Source organism: Tauraco erythrolophus, chromosome 5 (assembly GCF_009769465.1).
Source record: "Tauraco erythrolophus isolate bTauEry1 chromosome 5, bTauEry1.pri, whole genome shotgun sequence".
In the NCBI taxonomy this organism is placed as follows: domain Eukaryota; kingdom Metazoa; phylum Chordata; class Aves; order Musophagiformes; family Musophagidae; genus Tauraco; species Tauraco erythrolophus.
Window position 1 is genome coordinate 52,477,598 of NC_141469.1, and position 27,628 is coordinate 52,505,225.

The window sequence follows — 27,628 nt, forward strand, 5'->3', positions numbered from 1 at the left end:
TACCTGTTTTGGTGAAAAGGAGTTAATTCTGTTTAAGTCAAGTAAAGGAGTGTACTGTGTTGAGAAAGAGGTACACAACTTCTGAGGAGATTTTCCCTGCAATTATATTGCAGGCTGCTAAGATACTGTTAAGACAGCCATTAACAATTGTTTGTGTTTATTTTCCTAAATTGGTAACATTTTAAACACTAGTATTTAAACATCTGAAGACCAGTGTAACTGAATATTTGGTACATCGATGCGTGAAATAGCTGTGGCAAAAAAAATAATGCAAAAGTTTACTTACATTCACATATTTATATTTCTATTTTTTTGTTTAATCCCTTCCTTCCTCTTTTGATTGCTATTTTTCATGTATAAGCTACCTATCTTCTTCCTTTATGGTTTAAAAAATATGCATGGGCTAACATACTGTAACCACTACCAAACACATATAAACATAAGTATCTGTAATTGCTGTTTGTGTAACAACATACATCTTAACCAGATACATCTTCAAAATTGAAGATTAATTCCATTTTATTTATGCATAAGGACGTTTTACATCCTTAGCTTATGTTGATGTTTAGCCTCAGTTTGTCAGCCTTCAGAAAGGAAGAATTTTACCTTTTTTTTTTTTTTTTTTTTTTTTCAAAAAAACCCTCACATGTTTTGCATACACAAAATCCACATCTGATAATTTTCAGCAGCATATGGTATAGTGTAAGACGGGACAACTTAAATAAGATTTTCACTTGATAGCCAGATGAAGGACATGCTGAGCAACAGAGACCGTGAGATATCTAGCTTACATCGCCAGCTTGATACATCCCATGTAGAACTTGCAGAAACAGGAAGAGTAAAGGAATTAGCTCTGAAAGAAAACAGACGATTGCAAGATGACCTAGCTACAATGGCCAGAGAAAACCAGGTATGAAGGCAGAATGTGATACTGAAGTATTAAACTATTGCTTGCTTACATATAGTGGTACATCAAAACCTCTACGTCCTCAATTTTGATTTGGTATATTTAATTATTGGTACTTCTTGAACACTGAGCTATTAAAAATGACTGGGCAGAAATTGTAAAAGCAATTACTGTAGATACTTTTATAAGCATAGTCGATACAGTTGGGGAGAAATAGACAAGCTTGCAGTTTAGTCACTCTTCCTCAGATTAAAAAAAGAAATCTAAAGAAAATAAATCTAAGACACAATTGTGTACACTATAATGACATTACATTAATTGGTTATATCACTTGGTAGTTGGTAGTGAGTATCAACTTTTACCAATTATCTGTGCAACAGGGATTATTGAGAGACAGTGAGAAACCACAAAAGCAGATGTCAGGTTATTAATCAGGTGAAAGCCAGAGGGAAAGGGAGGAGACTGCTAGCACATCCGAGTTTGTTCTGGTGCATAGTTATTCATTAGTTTCATCCATCTAGTTTCCGTGAAACATTGGATGTGTTAAGTGAGGTATGCCACGTTTTAGAATGTTTAGGAATGTAGATTTTAATGTTTAGGTTCTGTGAGCCTTGGTTAGTGGTGGCTGTAAAGAGGTATTGGCACGTTTTTAATTTCCAGGTCTGGCAAGGGTTAGTTTCCATGCACATGTGTTGCTCTGCAGGAACTTTGCTTTCACTAATGATTTGGGAAAGGCTGATGAGGATAAAATATAAGAAGGCTTAAAAGCTGAGATAGAGAGATTGAAGAAAACTTATTTTTAAGGTATGATAGTCCTGAGTAGTATGAATTTGTTTCCTGATTTCAGGAATGGATAAGGATGCACAGTCAATGGGAATAGGAGGGGTTCCCTTTCCGTTGTGTCAAGGTTTTGTGGGATTTTTAGATGGTGAACTCAAAGGTGCCATCTATTTCCCTGGAGAAATATTCTTATTGGATTGTCTTTCCATTGGTAAGGTAGGTGTCATGGTGAGGTGGTATCTTAGAGTTCAGCTGTATTTTGCAGCTTTTATTTTGTGTAGGTTTTGTTTTTTGTGGAGATTCTGTTCAGGTACTTTATTTGACTGCTTGCAGAGTTTTATCTCATATATTTTTTATTTGTGTTAGTTTTACATGATTTAATCTTTCCTTAGCTCTCTAGTAGTTTAGATTCATAATATACCTCCTTGCTAACAGCTAGCCTGTCAGTAGCTTTAGGCCAAAAAGCAGGTGGGAAGCGGATTATGACTGCCCAGTGGACTCTTTGAGTTGCTTCATGTGTATTCGTGGTCAACTTTCCAGTTGGGAGGTGCACAGTATCTCTCAGCTGCTGCTGGCTAAATACATTTCCTTGTAGAGTGCACACTGTAAAGGCATAGCTTAAACTTACGGCAGTTACAGAATCAAAGTTAAAATAAAATCTTTAATGCCTTGAGGAATTACCTATTTCTGTAGGGTATCATTGAATATTTTATTGAAAGATGAGCTATCTCAAGTTGATGGAGTAGGTTAAGTAAGAATTTTGCAAGACAGAAGTAGTTGAGAGATTCAGTGAATTAAACTGACTGATTACTATCACTGTTATTCTTTGACATCTTCATCTTGAGATATTCTCCGGGGGCCTGCAAGTTAAACCAACCGGTGTGTAAGGCTCGCTCTTTCAAAAGCATAAGGGGCTTGTATAGTATATGTCCATTTGCACTCTTCCCTATCATCACTGCTCCGTCTCTTCTTACTTGGAATTCTCGAATGAGTCTGAGATCCATGGCTTGGAGAGCCTCAAGTGCACGCAGGCTTCTTAATCCCTCACATAGTTTGAGGAATAATGAGTTGCTTCTGTGCACCAGCTGGTTGCTGCTGACCAAAAGCCTCCCAGCTCCAAGTGCGTGACGTGGATGTCCCTGTACAATAGAATGTGCATATGGACAATATCTAAGAAAAATGTCCAGTGTTTTATAGGGTAAGTAACATTTTTTTGTTGGGCTAAACATTAGAATGGCTACATAGAGAGTCTATGAATGTGATTTAAAGAGCTAGCCCAGAATTTTGTTCAACTCATAACTGCTCATTCAGTTCCTATAGCAAATACACCTATTGCAGCTCATCATGAGACTCAAATACCTTGTACAGTTTTGATGCTGAGATACAAATGTCTGTTTGAATTCACTATAAATACCACTAAAAATAGTCAGGGCCTTGTTAGTTAAAGCATTTATTTCAGTTCCCCTTAGTCAAATCAGCTGAGTCTGAAGCTTGAGAGTACAATATAGCAAGGTGTTGTAGTTTAGTGATGTAGTACCCTGAATAGTTCTTGCAAAACCTATGGTACAATACATAGATATGTGGGTGTATTACTGAAATTAGAGATGCCATTCACAGGTATCTAATAAGACGAAATATTAAATCTTGTCATAATGTGATGAGATTTATGTGATTTATATATGTGTTTTATTTATCACATATTTCATATGTGATTGTCATAATGTAATGTAAAGATTTCCCAGTATGCTTGGGAAGGCTGTCCCAGAGACAAGCAGACTGATTTCAGCATGTGCCACATAAAGCACACAATAAAAAGGCTGCCGTTAATGGATATTAATATACCACAAAAAAGAGAAGGGAAAGAAAAAAGGCAGCATCTTCTATATCCACCACGTTTGATAGTGGGGAGAGAAGAAAACTGCCTTTTTGGCTTCCTGGGCCAGAGGACTCAGAGAAAGCTGAGAGCTGAACCTGAGAGGGCCAGAGTTAACAGTGCCAACATCTCAAACAAATTCCGTGGTGCATTTTTGATGTCTAAATATGATCTTAATAATGCATTTAGTTATTTTATCTTGCAATTCTACTTTAAAATAAATGTTCTTTTGTTATAAAGTTGACTTTGTGGTGACACAAAACTCCTTTACTCAGGGACAGTGAATCTTAAGGCTAGAAAAAATCTCAGCTCCCAAACATCTGTATGTTGAATTTTCCAAAGATCAGTAGGGTGTGTTATTATGGAAGCTGCAGATTTTATGATCTGGTATGATATTTATTGTTTTTTGTAATTATTCTTGCCTGGAAAACTCTGATATATCTAAGGTAATAGAGGTATTTCTGAAATCTACAAATCCCAAAGGGCTTTGACTAAATTACTTAAAAGTAGAATAGAATGAAATCTAGGGCATATGCAATTACTTTGATTTAGTCGGATACAGTAATATCTAGTGATTAATTTCCTCAAATGCACTGTTTTGGTTTATGTAATCCCTTCAGGCTATCAGTACTGAGCTTGAAGATGCAATACGGGAAAAAGAAGAAATGAAAACCAGGGTTCATACTTACATAGCTGAAGTTTCCAGATTTGAGACCTTAATGGCTTCAAAGGTAAAAGTATAATCTGTAGGCAGTGATTACTATTTTCAGTAAATCCATTGGTTTTAGAGTATAACACATTCTCGTTAGGATACAATAAACAAATTAAGAAATGTATGGTTTGGGTCCCATTCTCTCTGCCTGTACCATTTTCTGATTTTATTTTTTTTCCTTCTTTCCTCTGCAGTGTTTCACGCTACTAGTGGGGGGCGTCGTATAAAACCTTATTAGATCTGAAGCACTGATAAATTCTGGCACATCACAATTTCATTGTTATGTTTCAGTTAGCCATGACACTGGAGAGTGACAAACAAATAATATTTGAATGTTGGTTTTGCTTTATGAGTTTTGACAAGGCAACTAGTAAAATATCTGGTAGTATTTCATGATTGTAGGCAATGAGCAGCTTAAATGATTTTTTTTTAAAAAGAGAAATTTCATATGTAGTTCTCCAGGAAAGTGTAAACATTGGAATGTTTTCTCTATGAATGACAGGAGTTCAGACCTTTAGCTGTACTGGCAAAACAGTGCTCGTTAAATGTATTTTATCCTGATATTTGGATTCAGAAGTGTGACATGTGTGAGTTAAAACTTATACTAATTTAAAACAAATAGAATTTGTGTCAAGACAGTATAAACTGGTAAATTTATTATGTAACTTTGAATAGGAAGGAACGAGTTTTGATCTGACTTTGAGGAGCATGTCCAGATGAATGTATGTAAACTAAACCACTTTTTACAAGTAGAAACTGGAGCAGAGAGAAAAAAATTAAGGCCAGTAGTATGTTAGCTTAGAACCCTCAATTTAAAACTCTTGAAGTTTAGTTTTTAAGTATGTTTAGAGTTTTATAATATATCATATGTCCAAAGCACTTCAGCTACAGATGTGGCCACATCTTTGACAAATGAGAATCCAGTTGTTCGAGTCGGGTACCAAGCAGCTGTAGAATAGACAGCCAGTGACCAGTGATGAAAGGTTGGTTTCAGGGATTTGTCTAGTATTACATCTGGATGTTGCTTGTGGAGACAAGGATTTACTTTTCTGCACAGTGTTCATTTGCTTAATCATGAGTATCTGTTTCCTAATGCTCCACTTCATTCTGTCTGCACCTTCCAAGTTCTGCAGGAAACAAAAAATTTCAAAAACAATAGCCTTCCTCACTGGATGAATCTGATTCCTACCAACAGCATGCTTATCCCACTGTACATTACATGCACAGGGAAAGAAGGGGACGGAGCTAAATAAAGAAGAAGAATTAATCACTGCCTTGTAATACGCATTTAATTTGGGCCAAATTAAAATTCAAAACCAACATTTGTTCTATCACTACATTAACTTGTAAGCACTAAAGCTTGCAGTTTTGTACTTTTATGGTAGAGTGCTTAGGTGTATTTGTCTGAATAGGTCATTGGTCTTTCACACACCGATTTAGTATAAATATTTGTAAGAGCACAGTAAGTAAAAGAGCTGAAAATGCGACTCCTGCTGGAATTTCTTGGAAAGGGCAGCACTAGGATCACTACATCTCAGTAGTGTGACCCTTGACAATGCAGAGATCTAAAATAACTCCTCCCCTGGGAGCCTTGAAACTCATTATCAACTGCTAAATGTAAATACTTCTGTTTAACAAAACTAAATGCTATCACTGTATTTATTTACTATCTAGACTTGCAAAAAGGATGATGCCCTTTAGTAATTGCCAGATAGTGGGATTAAGAAAATGGAGAAAGATCTACTTTCTTCTGGCAAAAAAGATATTGTAGGGAGTAGGCATGAAGTAAGATCAAGCAACTTGAAGGTATATTGATCATTGCAGAGTGATTTACTGTTTCATCTAGGAAAAAGAAAACCAAGAATTGTTAGAGAAGTTCCAAATGCTCCATACGCAAGCTGAAGACTGGGAGATGAAGGCCCATCAAGCTGAAGGAGAAAGCAGCTCAATACGACTTGAACTTCTTTCTGTAGATACAGATCGGAGACATCTGAGAGAGAGAGTAGAACTTCTGGAAAAAGAGATTCAAGGGGTAATAACTTGTGGAATGAAATTCTGTCAAGGAAAGTGGGATACATTCAAGTATTTTTTAATCAAGTCAACAATCTGATTTTAATTCTTTAATGGAAAATAATTCTTATATATGGATGTTTCCAATGCGGACACTGAGTTTTTGAAACAGTAACTGATTTTGGTGAGATGTGCTTTCCCTTCTCCCCTTCCTGCTTTGCCAAAATTAGAATCGCAGCATATATTTTAGTACTTTCATTTCTCTTCGTTTGGGTGATCACTGATATTATGTTATTGTTTCTGTAAGGACCCCTTGTTTAGTTGCCTCAAAATATTTACATATAGCCTTATGAGTATTTTGCAAGCTTAGTTCTTAGTTTCTTTGAAGGTTTGAATGAAGTATTTGAAGCATTGATGCCTGGAGTAAAGGTAAAAATCTGGTAGTAGCAGTAGTAGTCCAAATCCAGAATCAGGATTCCATAATACAGAAACCTAGACCAATAGCATAGAAAATAATGAGATTTATATTTTAGAAGCAGTAACTTAATGGAGATCAAGGAAGTTTTAGAGTATAATAGTTGTGGATTGACCACATTTTGTCTCATGCTTTTAATTAGCCACGAAGAGACTTCAATATTATAAGCTGAGTAAAAAATAGATTGTATTTTTGGGGTTTTAAACTTCTAATTCTCTTCTGAAGCTGGAATCCAGCCTCATTTCACTCTTGTATAGTACTTGTATAATTCTTCAAGATGGTAATTAAAAATTGCAGAGATGGCTTATTGGTTGTTCAGAGCTGTGATTTAGGGAGAGGAGAAAAAAGGAATTTAATGTAAAGTTAACTTTATAGGGAAAGTTCATTTTGAAGGGGGAAAAAAGTATTTAAAAAATACTTAAAAATAGGAAAAAAGAAACCAAAACCCTGTTATCCAACAGAGAACTGTTAACTTTTAACACTGAAGGGATATCCATATTTGTCTTTGTTTAGCATATCATTGCACATCAAGCATATGAATCTCAGATCTCCTCCATTACAAAAAATATGTCCAAATTGGAAGAGGATATTAAACGTGAAAATCAGGATAAGACTTCTGTGTTGGCTGACCTGGCTTCTGTGCGAGAACTCTGTGTGAAACTTGAATCTAACAAAGAGCTTTTATCTCGTCAGCTGACATCCAAAAGCATGGATTATGAAAGGGTAAGCAGCAAAGGCAAATTTAATTTTTTTTATAGTAAAGTGTCTTCCTTTGCTTTTAGTGTTTTTTGGAGAAAAGAATAAATTACTTCTGAGAGCAAGGTAAGTTAATTTACATCACCAGTTTTGCATTTATATATAAGTTACAAATTTTGCAATATACAGATCTGTGGGTTTTGTACAAAAAGAGGTAGTTTCTTTCATTCATTATCACTACAAAATGTGGCAGCAGTAGTTTTTGCTATACCACAGAAACAAATTATATTTCTTTGGTTTTATGTACTGTTTTTTAATTTACTCAAATGTTCGACTTTTATGAAAAGGGAATATTACATTCCTTATTTAGGTATTAAAGACTTAATGTTTTTTTCAATTAAATTGAAATGTAGATTCAGCTGAAGTTCATGAAATATCTTGAAATAGTTTAAACAGTTCTAAATATCCATAATTTCTGATTTTTTTTCTTTATGACTGGTTGTTGTGTCTTTACGTAGTGACTTATCAGGCTTTCTTTTACTGTAATATTGAAGACCTTGAGAACAGTACTTCTCATCCCCACAGAATTTGTTAATATTCATAGAACTGTTGAGGAAAACAAGCATTCCTACATTTTCAGCAAAAGTCAAAAAACTAATTGTGAGCTGACCTAGCTGAATGGAATGAAGTATAGTAAATAGTATTTTTGTACTTGTCCAAAAGCTTACCTCTGTTAAAAGCCAGTTAGTGCAGCAGGTACTGACCTAAGCATTTCCAGCCCTCAGTAATCCAGCTCCCAGTAAGACATTTGACAGATATACAACTTGAGTAGTTTTTAACTAAGTATAGTTTTAAATAATAGTAGGCTTTAATTTGTTTTGTAAGCTTAGTACCGTATTCATTTTTATGAAACCTCTGATCCTTTCAATTTTTATAACAACTCTTCATGAAATAAAACTGTGTGTTTGTAAACCAGTGTATTAATGTGTAAAATTTGTGCCCTAGGTTCTAGGTGAATTAGAAGACCTAAAGTCAGAAGCAGAGTTGCTGAAAAAGCAGTTATCCAGTGAGAGACTTACAGTTCAGAATCTTGAAACGTTGCTGGCTACTAGTAGAGACAAAGAATTTCAGAACCATTTAACATCCTGTGAGAAAGACTCTGAAATTCAGTTATTGAAGGACAAGTTAACGCTCGCCGAGAGCAAACTGTAAGTTTTAACAAGTGTATGTATGTGTTATGTGGTTTACAAAGAAACTTTTTCTTTGTGACAGCAGTTACTCACAAAGTCAAATTCTTGATGTTCAGTATGGCTGAGCAGATTTTTGCAGCAGTGTCTTTTGACCTTTCATGGAATAGTTTACTTAAAGTTTCTTTACAGATCTTTCATTAATCACCACTGATGGACCTCAGTTTAGCACAAGCAGTAAACTTAAACAGGAGTTCCAAAGGAAACTTACTCTAAAAGGAAGGAGCACCCCACTGAGTTTTTACAGTCTTGAGAATAAGCACTCAGTTTCTCTCTGATTTGTCCCCAATCTGACTCCAGCAAGTTTTCTTCACTTTCTCTGCTGGTCATGACTCTTTCACATCAGTTAGGCACAGGAGTTGTTATCTTTCCTGAAGTGCACTTGTCTGGTCCAACTCTCCCAGTTTTTTCAGTGCAATCACTAAAATCCTTTCCTCTGAGCCACTTAGTGGACAATAACTACCTAATGGCAAGGTAGCTGATGTGTTGCAGACACTGGACCTTATTTTCACTACAGAACCCGCAAACTCATAATAATATGATTTTTATTTTTAGCTGTTGAGTACATCTATAAATTTATATATACACTGAAGTTTTGGTATTTAACCTTTCCATCAGAGTGTATCAATTATCAAAATATATAACTTCCTCTCTCACAGGTTCTGATTTTATTTTTAGATTCAGGAAGCAATCTAATTCAACTATGCTTTTTAAGCAAAACATCATCTTTTTATTTGACTTTGAAGAGTTTAGTTATGAGTTTAATTGCTAAGATGGTACTGATACAACCTCTGACTTTAGAAGGATTCTCAAAATTAAGTTTAGCTTGTGAAGTTCTCCAGTGCTGTAATTTTGAGCTCTGTGAAGAGTGAGTAGTTTTGTTACTCAGAGTGCTGTTTGGGTGATAGTGCAGTAAATGAGATGTTAAGGCTCTACAGTGATTAAGTATTAAATAAACAGAGAATAGTGAATAGGTACACTACTTGTTGAGAGCTGTCTGTGTCTACTGTGAAAGAGGCAGATGTCCTGCGAAAAAATAATATATAATCATGTAATTTTATTATATGATGATTACTGTGCATAGGGGTTCCGAATTATAATATTTCATAATTTTTGAGACATTTAATTCATGATCTTAATTTTGTTTAAATGTCATTGACATGGAATAACCTCAGAACTCACAAAACTGTTTGCTTTCTTTATTTTACAATAATGATACTGGGCCCTGAATTCTTACCTCCATCCTGAAAGCACATGCCTGTCTCTGAAGGATTTAGAATAAGATATCATCGAGGCCGGTCCTCTTGTCTTCTGCATCTATACTCAACGTACTGGATCAAGATACCTTTCTAGGAATTTTACTGATGAATAGGCAACACAGGAAAAAATGTTCTGCACTTCTTTTTGGGTCAAATCTCAAGTAGTTTGCATCTTCCTGGAGTCGGAGACCAGCGAGTGCCAGACAGGATGTCTGCGACTGAGCTAGGAGTGGAACTCGTTTTTCAGAATTCAAGTCCAGTGCTTTAGCAATAAACTGGTACATCTTTGCTTCTCCAGAAGTGAGCACTCCGCCTCATTGGCTTTGAAGATTCTATGGAATAACATAACTGTCTAGATTCTTGTTTAGTCAACTTATTTTATACTCGATTTTTTTTTCCTTGCTTTATAATGCAATTAATGGTGTTTTGCAACTAAGCATTGAGTCGTCCAAGCTGATGATTTGCTAAGAAGTTTATTTAATTATGTTACTCAAGATTTGCAAGGCTGCTTTTCTTTTTGACTCTTGCACTTGAAACAGTTGGGCCCAAAGGTGTAGTTGACAAGCTTTCAGACTCTGAGTTTTGCTGGTCTGAGCTTGCAGCTCAGCTTTTATTTAGATTTGATTCAGTTGTGTTCATTACTAGCCCAACAGTTCCAGCCTACTTGATGTAATTGTTAATGAAGCCATATCTGTTACGTTTGTATTTTTGTGGATACTTACTGCTTTTTTCATTTTTTGAGTGTACACATAAAAACCATCTCACATTGCAACAGAGGATAGTAAATCAATAAATTAATGATTTACTTGTTTTGTCTGTTTTTATAAAACACGTTTGTGTTTTCCTTTGTCTGAAAAAGAACACGATGTATTGTAGTAATGATGTAGTGAGAGGCTTGCCAGCTTCTCACTTCTTTCTCACCTCAGGTTCTACCAGAAACATTCTGTTGCATTCGTGTGGTTCTCTGTGCTTCTAATATATCTTCGATTTGGTCCGATGTTCAGTATCTTTTTTTTTTTTTCATCTTACCCTAATACATCTAAGCTCCAAGCTGACAGTGTTCAAAAAAAACTTTTTGGCTTCTCATGATTTTTTTTTTAGAAGCAGCTATAATAGAGAGATTCCCATACTTCGAAGTAAAGCTGCACAGCTGCAGACTGACTGTGATGTTTTAAAAAGACAACTGACAACTGAACGATTTGAACGGTAAGATGCTGTTTTTTCAGTGAGCTGACTGCTCATTTCTTCTTTCTCACTTAAAAAACTGTTGCTTTTTCAATACTGAGGAACTTGTGTGGAAAATTGTGTTCCTATTGTCATGCAAAATCTAATATTCTCATCTTGAAAACTGCTTAATTAAAAAAGAAAAAACTCCACAGTTTCTGAATTCCCTCGTAAATTTTGTGAGTTTACCATTGCACCTGAAAAAAAAAAAAATCCTTCTTGTGAAAACAAGAAGTTGACTGACATACAAGAAAACAAGACTCTTGGTGATTTTCACAATACTTTACAAAGTAAAAATATGGGGGGAAAAAAGTTAAGTTTTCTTCCTTTTAACATCTTGTAGTACCGAAGTGTTATGTAACTGAAATTACTCTCCGTTGGTAGAGAACGTGCAATTCAGGAAATGCGTCGACATGGTCTCTCTACATCATCGTTACGTGCTTCCCCTCCTCTCAGCTCAACGTTAAGGTCTCCCTCACATTCTCCAGAACGTCCTGTTGTAAGGACAACCGATCAAGCAGCAACTGAAAAGTAAGCAATTTGACTTTAGCAGATTGTTTCTGTTTAAGATTTAGGTTTAAACTGTTTCTAAATAATCCTTTTTTAATTATAAGAAATTCTTACACACTTTGGATGGTGCTAAGTTCTTCTGTTGTTGACTCTCCGACTATAAAATATTGATTGGAAATGATAGATGCAAAGTGCTCTCCAAAGACCATATAATGTAGTGGATTCCCATTCCTGATTTTGTTATTGGTCGTGCACCAGCTGACACCTTCCAAATATATATCCCCTGCTTATTATTGCCATTAATTGTATCCAAATATATATTGCCAATTTATTATTGTTAATAATTATCTTGAAACAACCAATTATTCATATTAAGAGAAATGCCATGAAATTCTCTCAAGTACAGCAATGAAGAAAAGACACTCCGTAGTGTCAGTGGGTCAGGATTAAAGGGAGGGCAGCGACAGGCGACGTTATAGTGGGGTCTGCTACAGGCTTCCTGACCAGGAAGACCAAGTGGATGAGGCCCTCTACAGACAGGAACAGCTTCATGTTCACAAGCCCTGGTCCGGACTTCAACCACCCCGATATCTCCTGGAGAGACAAAACAGCAGAGCATAAGCAATCCAGGAGGTTCATGGAATGCATTGATGATAACTTCCTTCTTCAAATGATAGAGGAACCAATGAGGAGAGCTGCTATGCTGGACCTTGTTCTCGCCTACATGGAGGGGCTGCTGGGGAATGTGAAGCTCAAGGGCAGCCCTGACTGTAGTGACCATGAAGTGATGGAGTTCAATATCCTTAGAGCAGTGAGGAGAACACGCAGCAAGCTCATTACCCTGGCCTTCAAGAGAGCAGACTTCAGCCTCCTCAGGGATCTGCTTGGTAGAGTACCATGAGAGAAAGCCCTGGAGGGAAGGAGGGGCCCAAGAAAAGTGGATAATATTTAAGGATCACCTTCTCCAAGCTCAGGACCAATGCATCCCAACAAAGAGGTAGTTAGGCAAAAACATTAGGAGTCCTGCATGGATGAACAAGGAGCTCCTGGACAAATACAAACACAAAAGAGAAGCGTACTGATTGTGGAAGCAAGGACAGGTATCCTGAGAAGAATACAGGGAAATTGTCTGAGCAACCAGGGATCAGGTTAGGAAACCTAAAGCCCTGATAGAATTAAATCTGGCCAGGGACATCAAGGGCAACAAGAAAAACTTGTATAGGTACACCAGTGATAAAAGGAGGGCTAGGGAAAATGTGGGCCCTCTCCAGAAGGAAACGAGAGACCTGATTACCCAGGGTATGGAGAAGGCTGAGGTACTCAATGACTTGTTTTGCCTCAGTCTTCACTGGCAAGTACTCTAGCCACACTGCCCAAGTCACCGAAGGCAAAGGCAGGGACTGGGAGAATGAAGAACTGCCCCTGTAGGAGAAGATCAGGTTTGAGACCATCTAAGGAACCTGAAGGTGCACATAGAAAGCAAGGAGGTGATTGGTGACAGCCAACATGGCTTCACTAAGGGCAAATCATGCCTGAAAAATTTGGTGGCCTTCTATGATGGGGTTACAGCATTGATGGATAGGGAAAGAGCAACTGACATTGTCTATCTGGATTTATCCAAAGCATTTGATACTGTCCCACACGACATCCTTGTCTCTAAACTGGAAAGACGTGGTTTTGATGGATGGACCACTCAGTGGATAGGGAATTGGCTGGATGGTCGCACTCAGAGTTGTGGTCAATGGTTCAATGTCCACGTGGAGGCCAGTGACGAGTGGTGTTCCTCAGGGGTCAGTATAGGGTCTGGTGCTATTTAACATCTTTGTTGGAGTCATGGACAGTGGGATTGAGTGCACCCTCAGCAAGTTTGCAGATGACACCAAGTTGTGTGGTGTTGTGGACACGCTGGAGGGAAGGGATGCCATCCAGAGGGACCTTGACAGGCTGGAGAGGTGTGCCTGTGAGAACCTAATGAAGTTCAACAAGGCCAAGTGCAAGGTCCTGCACGTGGGTCGGGGCAATCCCAAGCACAAGTACAGGCTGGGCGGAGAATAGATTGAGAGCAGCCCTGAGGAAAAGGACTTGGGAGTGCTGGTGGATGAGAAGCTCAACATGAACCGGCAAGGTGCACTGGAAGCCCAGAAAGCCAACCGTATCCTGGGCTGCATCCAAAGAAATGTGGCCAGCAGGTCGAGGGAGGTGATTCTGCCCCTCTGCTCTTGTGAGACCCCACCTGGAATACTGCATTCAGCTCTGGGGCCCCCAACACAAGAAGGACATGGAGCTACTGGAATGAGTCCAGAGGAGGGCCACGAACATGATCAGAGGGCTGGAGCACCTCTGCTATGAAGACAGGCTGAGAGAGTTGGGGCTGTTCAGCTTGGAGAAGAGAAGGCTCCGCGGTGATCTTATTGCAGCTTTCCAGTACCTAAAGGGGGCCTACAGGAAAGCTGAAGAGGGGCTTTTTACAAGTGCGTGTAGTGATAGGACAAGGGGCAATGGCTTTAAACTGAAAGAGGGCAGATTTAGGTTAGATATAAGGAAGAAATTTTTCACTGTGAGGGTGGTGAGCCACTGGAACAGGTTGCCCAGAGCAGTTGTGGATGCACCATCCCTGGAGATGTTCAAGGCCAGGTTGGATGAGGCTTTGGGCAACCTGGTGTAGTGGAGGATTTCCCTGCCCATGGCAGGAGGATTGGAACTAGGTGATCTTTGAGGTCCCTTCCAACCCTAACCATTCTATGATTCTAAGTCCATGGGAACCGATGAGGTACATCTCTGGGTCCTTGAGAGTACTGACAGATGAAGTTGCTAAGCCACTATCCATCATATTTGAGAAGTTGTAACAGTCTGGTGAAGTTCCCGCTGACTGGAAAAAGGGAAACATAGCCCCCGTTTTTAAAAGGGAAAAAAGGAAGACCCAGGGAACTACAGGCCAGTCAGTCTCACCTCTGTGCATGGCAAGATCATGGAGCAGATCCTCCTGGCGACTATGCTAAGGCACATGGAAAATAAGGAGGTGACTGCTGACAGCCAACATGGCTTCACTAAGGGCAAATCATGCCTGAAAAATTTGGTGGCCTCCTACAACAGGGTTACAGCGTTGGTGTATAAGGGAAGAGCAACGGACATTACCTACCTGGGCTTGTCCAAAGCACTTCCCACTGTCCCACATGACATCCTTATCTCTAAATTGGAGAGACATGGATTTGATAGATGGACCACTCGGTGGATAAGGAATTGGCTGAATGGTCGTAGTCAAAGAGTTGTGGTCAACAGCTTGATGTCCACGTGGAGACCAGTGACGAGTGGTGTTCCTCAGGGGTCAGTATAGGGTCTGGTGCTATTTAACATCTTTGTTGGAGACATGGACAGTGGGATTGAGTGCACCCCCAGCAGGTTTGCTGATGGCACCAAGCTGTGCGGTACTGTCAACATGCTGGAGGGAAGGGATGCCATCCAGAGGGACCTTGACAGGCTGGAGAGGTGTGCCTGTGAGAACCTAATGAAGTTCAACAAGGCCAAGTGCAAGGTCCTGCATGTGGGTCGGGGCAATCCCAAGCACGAGTACAGACTGGTCGGAGAATGGATTGAGAGCAGCCCTGAGGAGAAGGACTTGTTAGTGTTGGTTGAGAAGCTCAACATGAGCCAGCAATGTGCACTTGCAGTCCAGAAAACCAGTCATATCCTGGGCTGCATTCAAAGAACCGTGGCCAGCAGGTCGAGGGAGGTGATTCTCCTCCTCTATGCTGCTCTCATAAGACCCCACCTGCAGTACTGTGTTCAGCTCTGGGGCCCCAACATAAGAAGGACATGGGCCTATTGGAGCAGGTCCAGAGGAGGGCCACAAAGATGACCCGAGGGCTGGAGCACCTCTGCTATGAAGACAGGCTGAGAGAGTTGGGGTTGTTCAGCCTGGAGAAGAGAAGGCTCTGGGGAGGCCTTCAGCAGCCTTCCAGTACCTAAAGGGGCCTACTGGAAAGCTGGAGAGGGACTTTTTACAAGGGTGTGTAGTGATAGGACAAGGAGCAATGGATTTAAACTGAAGGAGGGGAGATTTAGATTAGATCTAAAGAAGAAATTCTTCTGAGGGTGGTGGGTCACAGGCACATTTTGGCCAGAGCAGTTGTGACTGCCCCATCCCTGGAAGTGTTCAAGGCCAGGTTGGATGATGTTTTTAGCAATCTGGTTTAGTGGAAGGTGTCCCTGCCCATGGCAGGAGGGTTGGAACTAGATGATGTTTAAGGTCCCTTCCAACCCAAACCTTGCTATGATACTATCACCATCTTTCACCCTGCTTATCTATTGCTGCCCATTTATTAGGAGCTTACCGCAGTAAAGCGTACTCTGCAATTACTGTTCTGTGGTGTTACAACTGCCTTTTTTCTGTATCTGATTTAGTCTTCTGAAGAAATTTTCTCTTCCTTCTCATCTCACGTTTACTTCGTTAAGCATTTGAGCAATAAGTCAATGAACAGAATGTAGAGTTTTATGTAATATCCTAACAGTTCATATTCAGGAATAACAGAAGAGAATATGAGGAGGCCAGATCTGATTATTACTTTTCATCCTAATTTTCATTGATAAAATATAATAGATAGCATTATTTTGAATTTTTTTCTTTCTCCACCAGAAGTGTGACCTTCAAGGAATAACCAGTGCTTGAGCAACTGAAGCATTACCTTGTTACAAGGACTTTTTTTGAAGATTATGAAGGCTGGCGTGTATTCTACCTCGTTTTCTTCATTCAAATCGGTGATTACCTTTGAAGTTTCTGAGAACCTGCAAAGTAATAAACTTTGCAAAACTCTGCTTTCCCAACTGGCTGGAATGGCTCAGGTTTTGCTGGCTGTTTCATGTGTTTCGTATCAAGGCTGGCTAAGTTTTGCTACTGTTTCGCAAACCTAATGATTATGTGAAGGAAACGAGTACTTGATACGACAATCTCCTGTCTTCCTTTTACTGTTTCATTTCTCTTTGCTGATCTCATATGATTACAGAAGTTTGTTCATCTTAGTGTGGGCTGACATAGAGCAGTGTACATGATTGTATTCAAAATGCTGAGCCAGTTGGTTTTGTAATCATGATGGTTTCCTGTGTTTGAGCTTTTAACGAGTGTTTTCTGGTCACATGTCATTCTTCATGGTATTTTAAAAGTATTGATTATCTATTTTGTGAATGCATTTTGTTTACTGTACCTTTTATTAATTAAAATGTATTGGTTATTCTTTATTAATGTTTTTGTGATATGACAACTACTCATCTCCTTTTGTTTAATCTTAGTGTGGAACTGTGTTTTAAATACTATCCTAATATTAAATAAAAAGAGAAAAACTGTTTTTAAAGATGTCTTGAAATCCTTTAAATAGTATAAAATTAATTCTGAATTATTTTATGTATTTATGTTCAAATTTTTGAATTCTATCATCACAAACATCTCTAAGATGTAAACAATACATTAATGACATGGAAGAATTTTATTTTTTTTTTAGTTTTAGATTTTGTCCATTTTGCACTAAGATTGTTAAAGAGTTAGAAATTATAAAGAATATTTGATTAACTAGTAATATTGTCTCATATCTTCATAGATAAATAATCAGTGCTGCAAGCCAAGTAGATATCTTTTACTTTTTACATCTTGTGTTTTGTCAGTTTTGTTATTTAGTATGTGTCTATATGGATTAAATGTTACTAATTAAAACCAACATAGAGCACCCATTCAGAAGGACCTGGGAATACTTGTGCCACGTTGGGCTTCTGAGCCATTGGAAGGAATTGTTCATAAAGTGTTTTACTTTTTAGGTCTCTCATTTGCCAGTTACAGGAATGGGAAGATGTAGTCTCTAAATGTTACTTAGGTATTAATGCTGTTCCTAGTTCATTCCGTACTTTCCATTGATGCTAGTTGACCTTAATTCGTTTGGATGAAGCAGTTGAGTAAGAATGAGAAAAGAACTTATTTTCTGCTCTTGGTATCTTCTGTGGTGACTTTTGAATATCTTATTTTGTATAGAAACCCTTTTAAATTGGAATCTGAATTTTAGAAAAAGAGCAAGTGTTCCATTTTATTGGAAATACTGCATTTCATCTTACCAAAAAAAGGAAATTTTTGACATTACAATTAAAACCATAACCCTTCAATTAACAGTAATTCTTACATGAATATCAACTATGAAGAATTAGCAGATCGTTGAACACAGGTGGTATAATAAAACTAATGTAATTTCGGTGGCCAAAGCCTGCACAGCTTTTTAAAAATAAAACATTTCTAATATTCAGACTATAGTAGAGCTGTCATTTTACCTTCTGTTACTATTATTTTATATACTATTATTTATATAGTATATTTTATATACTATTATTTTATATACTATTTATTTTATATTTTGTAAGCAACTAGAATAGAAGAAGAGTAGTATTTATACAACTTTGCTTTAAAATCAAGTATTTAATTTCACCAAGTATAAAACAAGCACCAATTTGTGGAAGATTTAAATCTGCGAACTACCATATATGTCATGTATGGAACAAGCCTTATGTGAGTCGGGATATTAGAATTACTCTCCTGGACTCCTCTCCAAGAAGCTTCTGTGCTGTCCTCACCTTCTGGGAGATCAAAAGATCATGGAAGGCTCATGACCTGTCTTAGTCCTCCGCTGGGGTGAGTTGAAAGCAGAGTGGGGCAGACATGAAATCATGGGAAAAGTCCGAATACTCAAGTTGTCTGTCTTCTATTGTGATCTGCAGTTGAGGATTTGGGAAAGTAATGAAGGTGAAGCAATGCTTGTTGGGGCTGTTTCTCTACAAAACAAAGTTTATCGTCAGAAGTGGAGGAATCTGAAGAGAATAAAAGGACAGTTTTTAACAATTTATTAAATCTCAAATTGCTCAATTAAACTTATTAAAGAAATTCTTAGAATTAATGTTAATTTTTTTTTGTCTTATGGTATGTCCCTAAAATTTAAATGATTAACTTAAATAAGCAATTTTAGCGTTCAGTTGGAAAACCCAATTTGTTCTTTTTTTTGGTCACACTAAATCTGAGAAACACTGAGATTCCTATGTGATGCTAATTAAAAAAGGTTAATATTACGGCTTCAATCTTTCAATTTAAAATATTTTATACAGAAAATGATGCACATGTGGCAAGACTGACCTATTCACATGCTATTATTCCTAAATGAAACCATATGACCACAGACTTCGGTTCTTTTAAACCATTCTTTGTGACAGAATTTTGTATTTCCTCTTTTTCTCTGCTAGCATTGTAAGAAACTTGTGAGCAGTTTTGATACCCTAGTCGTTTGCTTTATGTTTCTTGCCATTCTCTGACCCTTCTTGGGCAATGTAAAGATCGTGAATAGCTGCAGCACTATTAATTCCTGGACCTGAAGTCTTCCCATTCACCCTCCAGTACAAGTTTCTTGTCAGCCAAATGTGGGAAGAGAGAAAATCTTGATGCTGTGCAAGTGCTGTTGAGCAATAGCTGAAACACTGGTGTGTTACCAGCGCTATTTTATCCACAAAGGCAAAAAAGCCCATGTATTTTCTGACAGGCTGCAAGGTTATCTCTGTCACAACATCCACCAGCGCGCGGCACAGGCACATTCCCTGCGCGGCAGCCACCCATGCCCACATACATGCTCAAGCCCCAAAGAGCAGACGTGGCTCATCCAGGATAACTAACTGCCCAAATGCAATGTCTTCTGTAAGGCTCCGGATACAACATGGGTGTTCTTGGCAAGTCCAGCAAAGGGCGCCGGAGATGTCTGAAGGATTGGAGCATTCCTCACATGAGGAGAGAGGCTGGGCAAGCTGGGGGTGTTCAGCCTTGAGAAGAAGGCTCAGGGAGGGGATCATCTCAATGTACATAAATACCTGATGGGTGGGAGTAAAAAGACCAAGGCGGTCTCTTCTTAGTGGTATCCAGGGAAAGTACAAAAGACAATGGGCACAAGTTGAAATACGGGGAATTCCATTTAAACATACGAAAAATGCTTTTTTTCCATGCAGGTCGTCAAACAGTGGAAGAGGCTGCCCAGGGAGGCTCTGGAGTCCCCATCCACCTTGGTATTCAAAACCCAGTGGGACACAGTCCTGGACAGCCTGCTGTCGCTGACCCTGCTGTGAGCAGGGGGACGGACTAGACAGTCTCCAGAGGAGCCACAATTCTGTGACTCTGGGAAATTTTCCTAAGAGTGGTGTGATTAAGTAAGTGCCTACCCAGCTGTAGTGAAATTGTCTCTTATTATCTATATTATGGTCTTTGACTTTTTTAAAAATGGTGAACATAAAAGTGATTGTATTGCCATTGTTTTGTCTCAATATTAATCTACATTAGAGCTGAGATAGATGTTGAGGTTTGGAATTTACCACGTGACAGTTGCCTACCCCACCTGTGTGTGCTGCTAGCTCAGTGTCGTCTGAGCAGAGTTGCTCCACCAGGTTTGTCAGTGGTGTGTCCTTCTCTGTTTCAAGGTGATAGTGCAGGAATTAGACTGTTTGCTTAAACTAACTAGAATTGCATGGTGGCAAATGGAAAAAAGTGGGAAAAATGAGAATGTCAGTGGCTGCTTCTCCTAGGTTTTAATTCTGCTGAGCAGGGACAGCCATATTTTCCTGCGTGCAAACACAGAAATGAGTTGCAGCGTGGTTAGTCAGCTGTGATAAGTCCAGGTCTGCAGGAGCAGATACTGCTCTTTGGGGAGATTTTAATTGAACCTCTAAGTCCAAAGGAGCACGTTGACTTCTGAGCTTGGTTTTAGTTGAAAATAGATGTGTGGGTGACTGGACTGTAGCGCTGTGTGTGCAATCTTTTTCTGGACCCATTTGCTGTGCATAAATGCATAAGTAAGACACGTTGACCAGGAGACAGGCACGCACACGCACCCCGCCCGGCTCCTTGCTTTTAGATGGCGTATTTGTGCCACCTAGTGGACCCGTGTCTTCTCCAGTGATCACGGCACATAACGGGTCTCCGTAGAAATTCTAGAGACATCTAATAAAGTGAAAGAGTTATTAATAAGACAAGTTTTCCTGAAGCCCATCCATTGCTTCACTACTAAGGTTTATGACTGCGTCGCTTTCCAGAAATTGTCGATTCTTAAGAAAAAAAAAAATAAATCTCATTTTAGTTTATTTTCTCCTCTAGGAAAGTGAAAAGATCAACCTTTGTGAAGAAAGGTCTGATGTAACTGAGCCATTTGACCAATCCGAAGGAACTGGCAAAGGCTGGATTCACCTCTTTTCTGGTGGCTACTTCTGAAGTTTTCTATCTGTGCCACCTAATTCTACTGCCTAAAAACGTGCAAGTGCTGCAACAGCAGCAAAGCAAACCCTCTGAATTGTTCAAAGGACTGCTGCGAAATTCAGCTCTGGTTATTGAGGTGGTTTATATCCATGCATTTGGGAGATATATATGTGTAATTGCTAATGTAAAGATAGCAGTCAATATACTTAGCCATCTAAATAGTAGGTCTGGTGCATGTGCTTCGTTTCTGGTTTATCTGTGCCTGATATACTATGGCTTTAGTCATGGAGGGGCTAAAAAGGGAGCAGCCTGCTCCTCTCATGGCTTGTGTGGCTGGGCATCTCTAGAACACTGCAGGTGAAAAAGTGATTGCTAGCAATTAATATTTATTCCAGAGTCATAGAACTAGGGGTGGGGGTTTTTTTGCACAAATATCACTTCTGACTCTGAAATTCGCTGAGCTCCAAACAATAAGGAGTGAGAGATTCAGTAAATGCTTGCCTAAACTTACATTCTTCCTTTAAAATATCCAGTGTTGGGCACATTAAGAGACCAAAAAATGTGTGAGACACCTCTTTGATCTGACCCAGCATGGGTGGTATTTCTCTGTAAGATGCAGTTCCTTTCACAAATAGCAGCAGGACCACTTCTGACTGGGCTAAAAAGTTAAGAGGCAGTCATGGTCCAAAGCTGTACGGCCTTTTTGTCCCGGGAGCAGCTGAATCTGGAATGCTGACTGGCAAAACGCATCTTCTTTCTCAGCAGCGGAAATCATGAATCACGTAATCAATTTTGGTTCAAAAAGTGGCAGTCTGGATGGAACTAAGTGCAGCATCTGATTTTATTGTGTTCTGCTTGGGAAACTCAGGAAGTCGGTGTCCAGCACTGGTAAAATCTTGGCATAGATGCTGAATTGGAGGAGCGGGGCCCCGGAAGAGCTAATACAAAGACCAGATTTACAGATGTGGGGGGAAAAAAAAGAAAAAGCCTTTTTTGTACTGCTGTGTTGGGGAACAGCTGATTTTTGTTTTGTTTCTTGTCGTTCCTCCCATCTTTTAGTAAATGAAGGGGATAAATATTTATGTGGTTATGGCGCTAGTCAGGTGCTGGATTCAGAGCGAGACGAGAACAAATTAGGGTTGAGAGCCGGGGTGCAGCCAGGACCGAGGATCTCTCCTCTTTGGGCAGTGCAGCGGGCGGCCGAGGGGGCTCTAAATGGTGCGAACATCAGCGGGATCCAGCTGAATCCGGATGCATCCAGCCTGACCCCTTCCTTCCCAACAAAAGGAGCCGACTCCCAGTCGGAGGGCGCAGGCAGGGATTCGGGAGAGGCTCTGGCTCCGGCGCTGCGGGGCGCCCGTGAGCGGCGGCGGCCGCACTGCGATGGGGCGGCCGCCGCGGGGGCGGCAGCCGGCGGGCTGGGCGGCGGCACCCGGCGCCGGCCACAGCCGCCGGCTCTTCCCTTCTGGCAGCACGGAGAGGGAGAACAGGTAGGAGGGAGGACCTTGCCCTCCGCCCGGTCCACCACCCCGCCTCCCCGCGCAAACGCCGTCGCGGCGCTCGTAGCGGGAGGGAGCATCGCCGCAGCCCGGAGCATCGCAGCCTCCCGCGGCGCTCCGCATCCCCGCCGCGGCGCTCCGGCGGCGGCGGCAGCGCTCCGCCTCCGCTCAGCGCTCGCCGTGCCGCGGCAGCGTGTGCCGCCTGCTATTGTGCTGAAGGCGCGGGTGTGCGTGGGTGTGTGCCCGTGTGCCCGTGCCCGTGCCCCTGCCGCTTTGTGTCGCCCACCTGAGCCGGTTTTTTTTTGCGACGTGCGGCGTTTGGCTCGTTAGCGCTCAACGACGGGCGGCCGCAGAGGGAGGACAGCCACGCGAAGAGCCCCTGTGAGTAGTCACCTACCGCTGCTCGGCTGCCTTTGTTCCGCGCCGGGTGCGAGGAGGCGTGCGGGTCGTTTTCGGAAGGTGCTACTTCATCGCTGCCGGAGAATTCAATGGCTGGGCTGCTTCATTTAGGTCCCTTCTATTTTCCCTTTGTTCGCGTTTTCCCGGAGAGTCCTGTGCTCTTTCAGCTTCGCTGAAAAGCGGGAGCTGTCAGAGATGACTTTGTTCCACGCGACGCTTCGCCAGAGCAGCGTTGCTTTGTTTTCAGCTCCCGCGAGGCGTTTCTCATAAAACTGCCATCCCGTTTTAAGGAGCGATGAAATCTGCAGCTCTTCGCGGTAGCGAGGCAGTGAGGGGTAGGTGCATCGGTTCCGTCTCTTACCCTTCCCTTAAGAACCGGAGCAGGTGAGCTAGGGGTAATATTATTCTGCATGGGGAGCTGATGTCCTGCACAATCTCTCCAGTTACAAAACGTCTTTCTAGAGGTAGAAATACGTGTAACGCAAACCTCTTCTGTGTTGTGAAGAGATTTTTAATGAATAAGGGTTTGGCTTTTTTTTTTTTTTTTTCATTAATTTGGCTGGTTTTACCGTGAGTCAGTTACAAATCTGCATCTCTGTAGTTGTAGTATGCGAAACGTTGTTATGCCCCTGCTCTGTCATCTCGAGTGTAAAAATGCCTGGTTAAAAACACAGTTCAAGGGGTGAATAGAGACCTGGAAACCACAACGGTGCATCCTGAAAATTTAATATGCCTGACAATAATGGCACTGAAAGTGATCTGCTCTTGGGTGGATGGGGGATGGGGGTACAGAGCAAGGCAAGAGTAATTTGCAACCACAGGCCTAATGAGAGATATTCTGTCAATAATAGATATCTAATAATTCATTATATTCCCAAACAGATTTTCTCTAGGTACCCTAAACGGTGTATATCAATTGTATGAGAAGAGCTCTTTTCTTAGAATCAGAGCTATTTAAGCCACTCAACAGCAATAAGATGTATCAGGTTCAATATTTTAACAGATTAAAGATGATACATTGGCGTTAGAACTGACTTTTATTTGGTATTTAATAATGCACACTCAAGAAATTCCCATCACTGAAATAATTCTAATTGCACCTTGCGTAGACAATTAAGTCTTTTAACTGTATCAAAACATTAATCAGTGTGTATAAATGTAATTGTGATTTTCTTTAACAAAGCCATTGATATTTTTTAACATAGGCAGTAATTAGCAGTTCTGCATATCACTTACTTTGTGTGGTTTGAATTCAGGTGAGGAATTAATCAAATTAATAAATGCAACTCTCCTTGGTTGCTATCAATTTATCAGACTAGAGCTTGCGTTTGGTTTTGAATATTCCATTCCAACAATGAACTTGAATTTAACACTGTGAAGTGTATCGAAACTTTATATGAAAGTGATTTGTATATTTATTTGTGTCACAGTGTGACAATCACAAGAATTACCCAGAAACCTTTATTAATAAATATGGCACGTAGCAAAGAGATTGCTGCTGCTTGTTATTGGGCCTTTTTCCTTCAATAAGAAAATGAATCTCAGAGCATCCTGTTCTAAAATGAAGGACCTTTTTTAAATACCCATTTGGGCAGTCCTGCATTTTAGAGAGAATTGCTTCACGCTTATAAGCAATTATTATTTTTTCGTATATGTTGCCTAATGGGATTTTAAAAAGTGCAGTTGTAGCAAACACAGTTGGTGTAAAGTATGAATGTCTTGCTGTGTTCTGTGCTAAGACATTGACTTTTTTCTTTTTTTTTTCAAGCTTGTTTTTTATAGGTGATTTTGGTCAGTTGTCTTGTGAGGTTATGCAGGTGGTAGTAGCAGTGGTGAATCATTAATCCATTAGGTTAAATCTTTTTTTTTTTTTTGCTTTTTCTTAACGTCCAGTTCCTGCAAACTTAAACAAAATAGATTTACTTTTAAAAAGGACTGTTATTTTGGCAACAATATTTAATTTTTTTTGCAGATACTAAAAAGCGGCAGTTTTAGTTTCACACTTCTCATTCCAGCCGTAAGAACTCTGAAGTTTTGCAGTTTCTTCTGCTTTGCCTCTTAGTCATTCTGAATACTGTTTTGCCAGGTATCTCAGTCACTGAAAATTGATATATTTGTGTGAGTAATGTAGCTTAGGATTATTCAATATATTCCTGCTGTAGATGTGTCAGGTAAGCCTTTTTAAAATAAGAAATATTTATTATGGCATAATAAGTGTTGACTGAAATGTGATGATGAGTTTATGAATATGAATGTATTTGGTTGTTGTTTTGCAATGAAGTCTAACATAAACAGGATTTTTATAGACAGCGTAAGCTTAAATGACTGTGTTCTGACTTTTTATTCTCGCAAGTCAGGAGAAGAAAAAGATCTCTCTTCATATTCTGAATTATTCATATTTGGAAACCACTGACTCTGATTGTTTGGAGGGTTTGGGTTTTTTTCCTCTCATAAGATCAATGCAGAGTCTTTATTCCATAATGACCCAAATAAGAGAGTTACAGCAAATATGGATAAGCCTACTACTGGTGTGTGAGAAAAGTACAGTCGCTTTCTTTAGAGTCAACACTCAGGGCAATGTACTTGCATAATAGCTTCTGTCAACATGATGTAAATGTTGAGACGCTCTAAACACCTATATATTGTCATTGATCCCCTGTCTTTCAGTAAGATTTGATAAAGTTGTATGAAGTGCACGTTAGAATAAAATTCAGTGGTTTTGAATAACATGATAGAAGGCAACAAAGTTACAGTGTCAACTTTAATTACATTAGTGCTTCCACTGGAGAGGCCAAATTACCTTTTTTTATCTAGTAGTTAAATCAACTAGTGATGGATAAAAAGTACGTTTGTTTCCATGGAGACTCTGTGGATTCTGTCTTTAGGAAACAATGAGTTGTTGTGTAGATCTTACGCTCATTGTTTCCCATCACTTCCTGATGGGACTTTCACTCCTTTTTAATACTCTGCATTGCCTATCACACAATTTCTTTGTTTAAGAAAAAAGATATATGTTGTCAGAAACATACATCATGTACCCATACTTTACATTCAGCATTAACACTTACATTGATGAAGTCTTACAAGGAAATGAAATTGACTTGTAACAAATAATTTTTAATTAGTACTCTTCAAGAGCCAGTGTATCACATAGGCAGAATCACAGTGACTTGTTAATTAAGTTTGGTGGGAAGGAAAATGTAAAGATCTTGCTGCATATTATCCTGGGTAAATGGCTTATGCTGCAGTTGCGCAACACGTTAAGGGGAGATGATTCAGACGCTACTATAAATGTATAAAGTGCACCAATACGTTTTTAAACATAGTTCACTTTCTCCTGTGCATGTGCATGCTGTGTGCCAAATTGCAGAAATACAAGTTTCATGTCTCTGACAAGGCCATTTAAGAAAATACTGTCATATTCAGCTGATTTTGGTTCATGGGAGTGAGCGATGTCGCTAAGTAAGGGTGGTTACACGTGTTGTCTGACCTGCTTGAGCATCTTTTCCTTACTCAACATGTTTTAAAAGTCAGCAGTCAGACTTGGGCAGCTTCATAAAACAACTCAATCTAGTGATTTGTGGTGAGGCTTCTGTAGGAGGATGCTGCACAGAAGAGATTTTGTTTATTAAGTTGAAATGTGGAGGGAGTGTGATGGAAGGAATTAAAGGAAACTGAACCATACAAGATATTGACTTTCATGTTGCTCTTTAAAGAAAGTTGATTTTCTTCAAAGTAACATGCTGTCTTTCTTTATGACCTTTAATAAAGCCACCTTTGAAACTCTTTAGCACAGAAGAAAAAAAGAAGGTACAATTACAGTGATCTGTGGAGCAGTTTGGCCCAGAAGAGAGAGAAAAATAGTGATCGAAACCCATGTGAAACCATAGTATCTATGGATATTCATTGGTGCACACGTAAGGTAGTAGGGTTGAGTGGCACCATCTGCCAACAAAACTGAAGCATCCTTCCCATTGTAAACCCCTTTTTCTGTTGCTTATAACTTTGCCAAGCTTTAACCATGTGGGCTGTAGTTCATCATGTCTTTACGACTCAGGCTAATTTTTGTTTTAATTCAGCTAAACGATTAATTAGAATTAGACCAATTGTTTTGCCTCATTAAAAAAAATAATCCTGAGACCTTTTGGAAACATGGTATTGTCATTCTGGTTTGTATCTAGGCTCCAGATCCTGCTAAGGCTGTGTCCTGTTGTCAAAGATCTGCATTTTTACTGTCTTTGTGAATGCCTGTCCAAATTTTCTGTCTTATATCTTCAGAATATTGTAGTTTTTACACATTCACCTGTGAAAACTTTAGCAAATAAGACGAGAGGTTACATGTTTATTCAACACCCTGTACTACACAGCATTTTCAACAGTGACCTCAGTGGTGCACACTACATCTGCAGTTGATATCTAATGGGGAGAGGGACTGTGAATATACTGGAGATGGAATTAAAATTAAGTTATTCAAAGGACAAAGATATTGTAGTTATCAACTGCATAAGGAAGGGATTAGGTGGTAATTCTTTAGAAGAGCTGTGGTTTATGGTTGATTACTTGAGGAGCTGCTGAAATAAAGACAAACATCGTATTGTGATATATAGGTAGGACACTAGCATGGAAGACAAGAGAAGTGATGCTTCCACTCCATGTGATAGTCGTCCTCATCCGTAATACCATATCCAGTTGGGGTCCATGCTCCAAAAAAGATGTGGATGAATTGGAGAGAATCCAGAGGAGAGGAATGAAAATAATTAGAAAATATGGCCTATGAAGGAAGGTTG

At 39.5% G+C, this 27,628-nt stretch overlaps 1 protein-coding gene across 1 annotated transcript in view; it reads left to right on the forward strand.

Annotated features, from left to right (window-relative positions):
• The window catches only part of CEP135 (centrosomal protein 135), a 43,701-nt gene extending 27,353 nt beyond the window's left edge, over positions 1-16,348 (forward strand). Inside the window, exons 19-26 of the mRNA XM_086611806.1 lie at positions 742-910; positions 4,181-4,291; positions 6,119-6,304; positions 7,271-7,480; positions 8,459-8,661; positions 11,061-11,165; positions 11,568-11,714; positions 16,327-16,348. Coding sequence (XP_086467932.1) covers positions 742-910; positions 4,181-4,291; positions 6,119-6,304; positions 7,271-7,480; positions 8,459-8,661; positions 11,061-11,165; positions 11,568-11,714; positions 16,327-16,348 — 1,153 coding nt within the window. The remainder of the gene's footprint in view (positions 1-741; positions 911-4,180; positions 4,292-6,118; positions 6,305-7,270; positions 7,481-8,458; positions 8,662-11,060; positions 11,166-11,567; positions 11,715-16,326) is intronic.
• Positions 16,349-27,628: the final 11,280 nt, after the last annotated feature.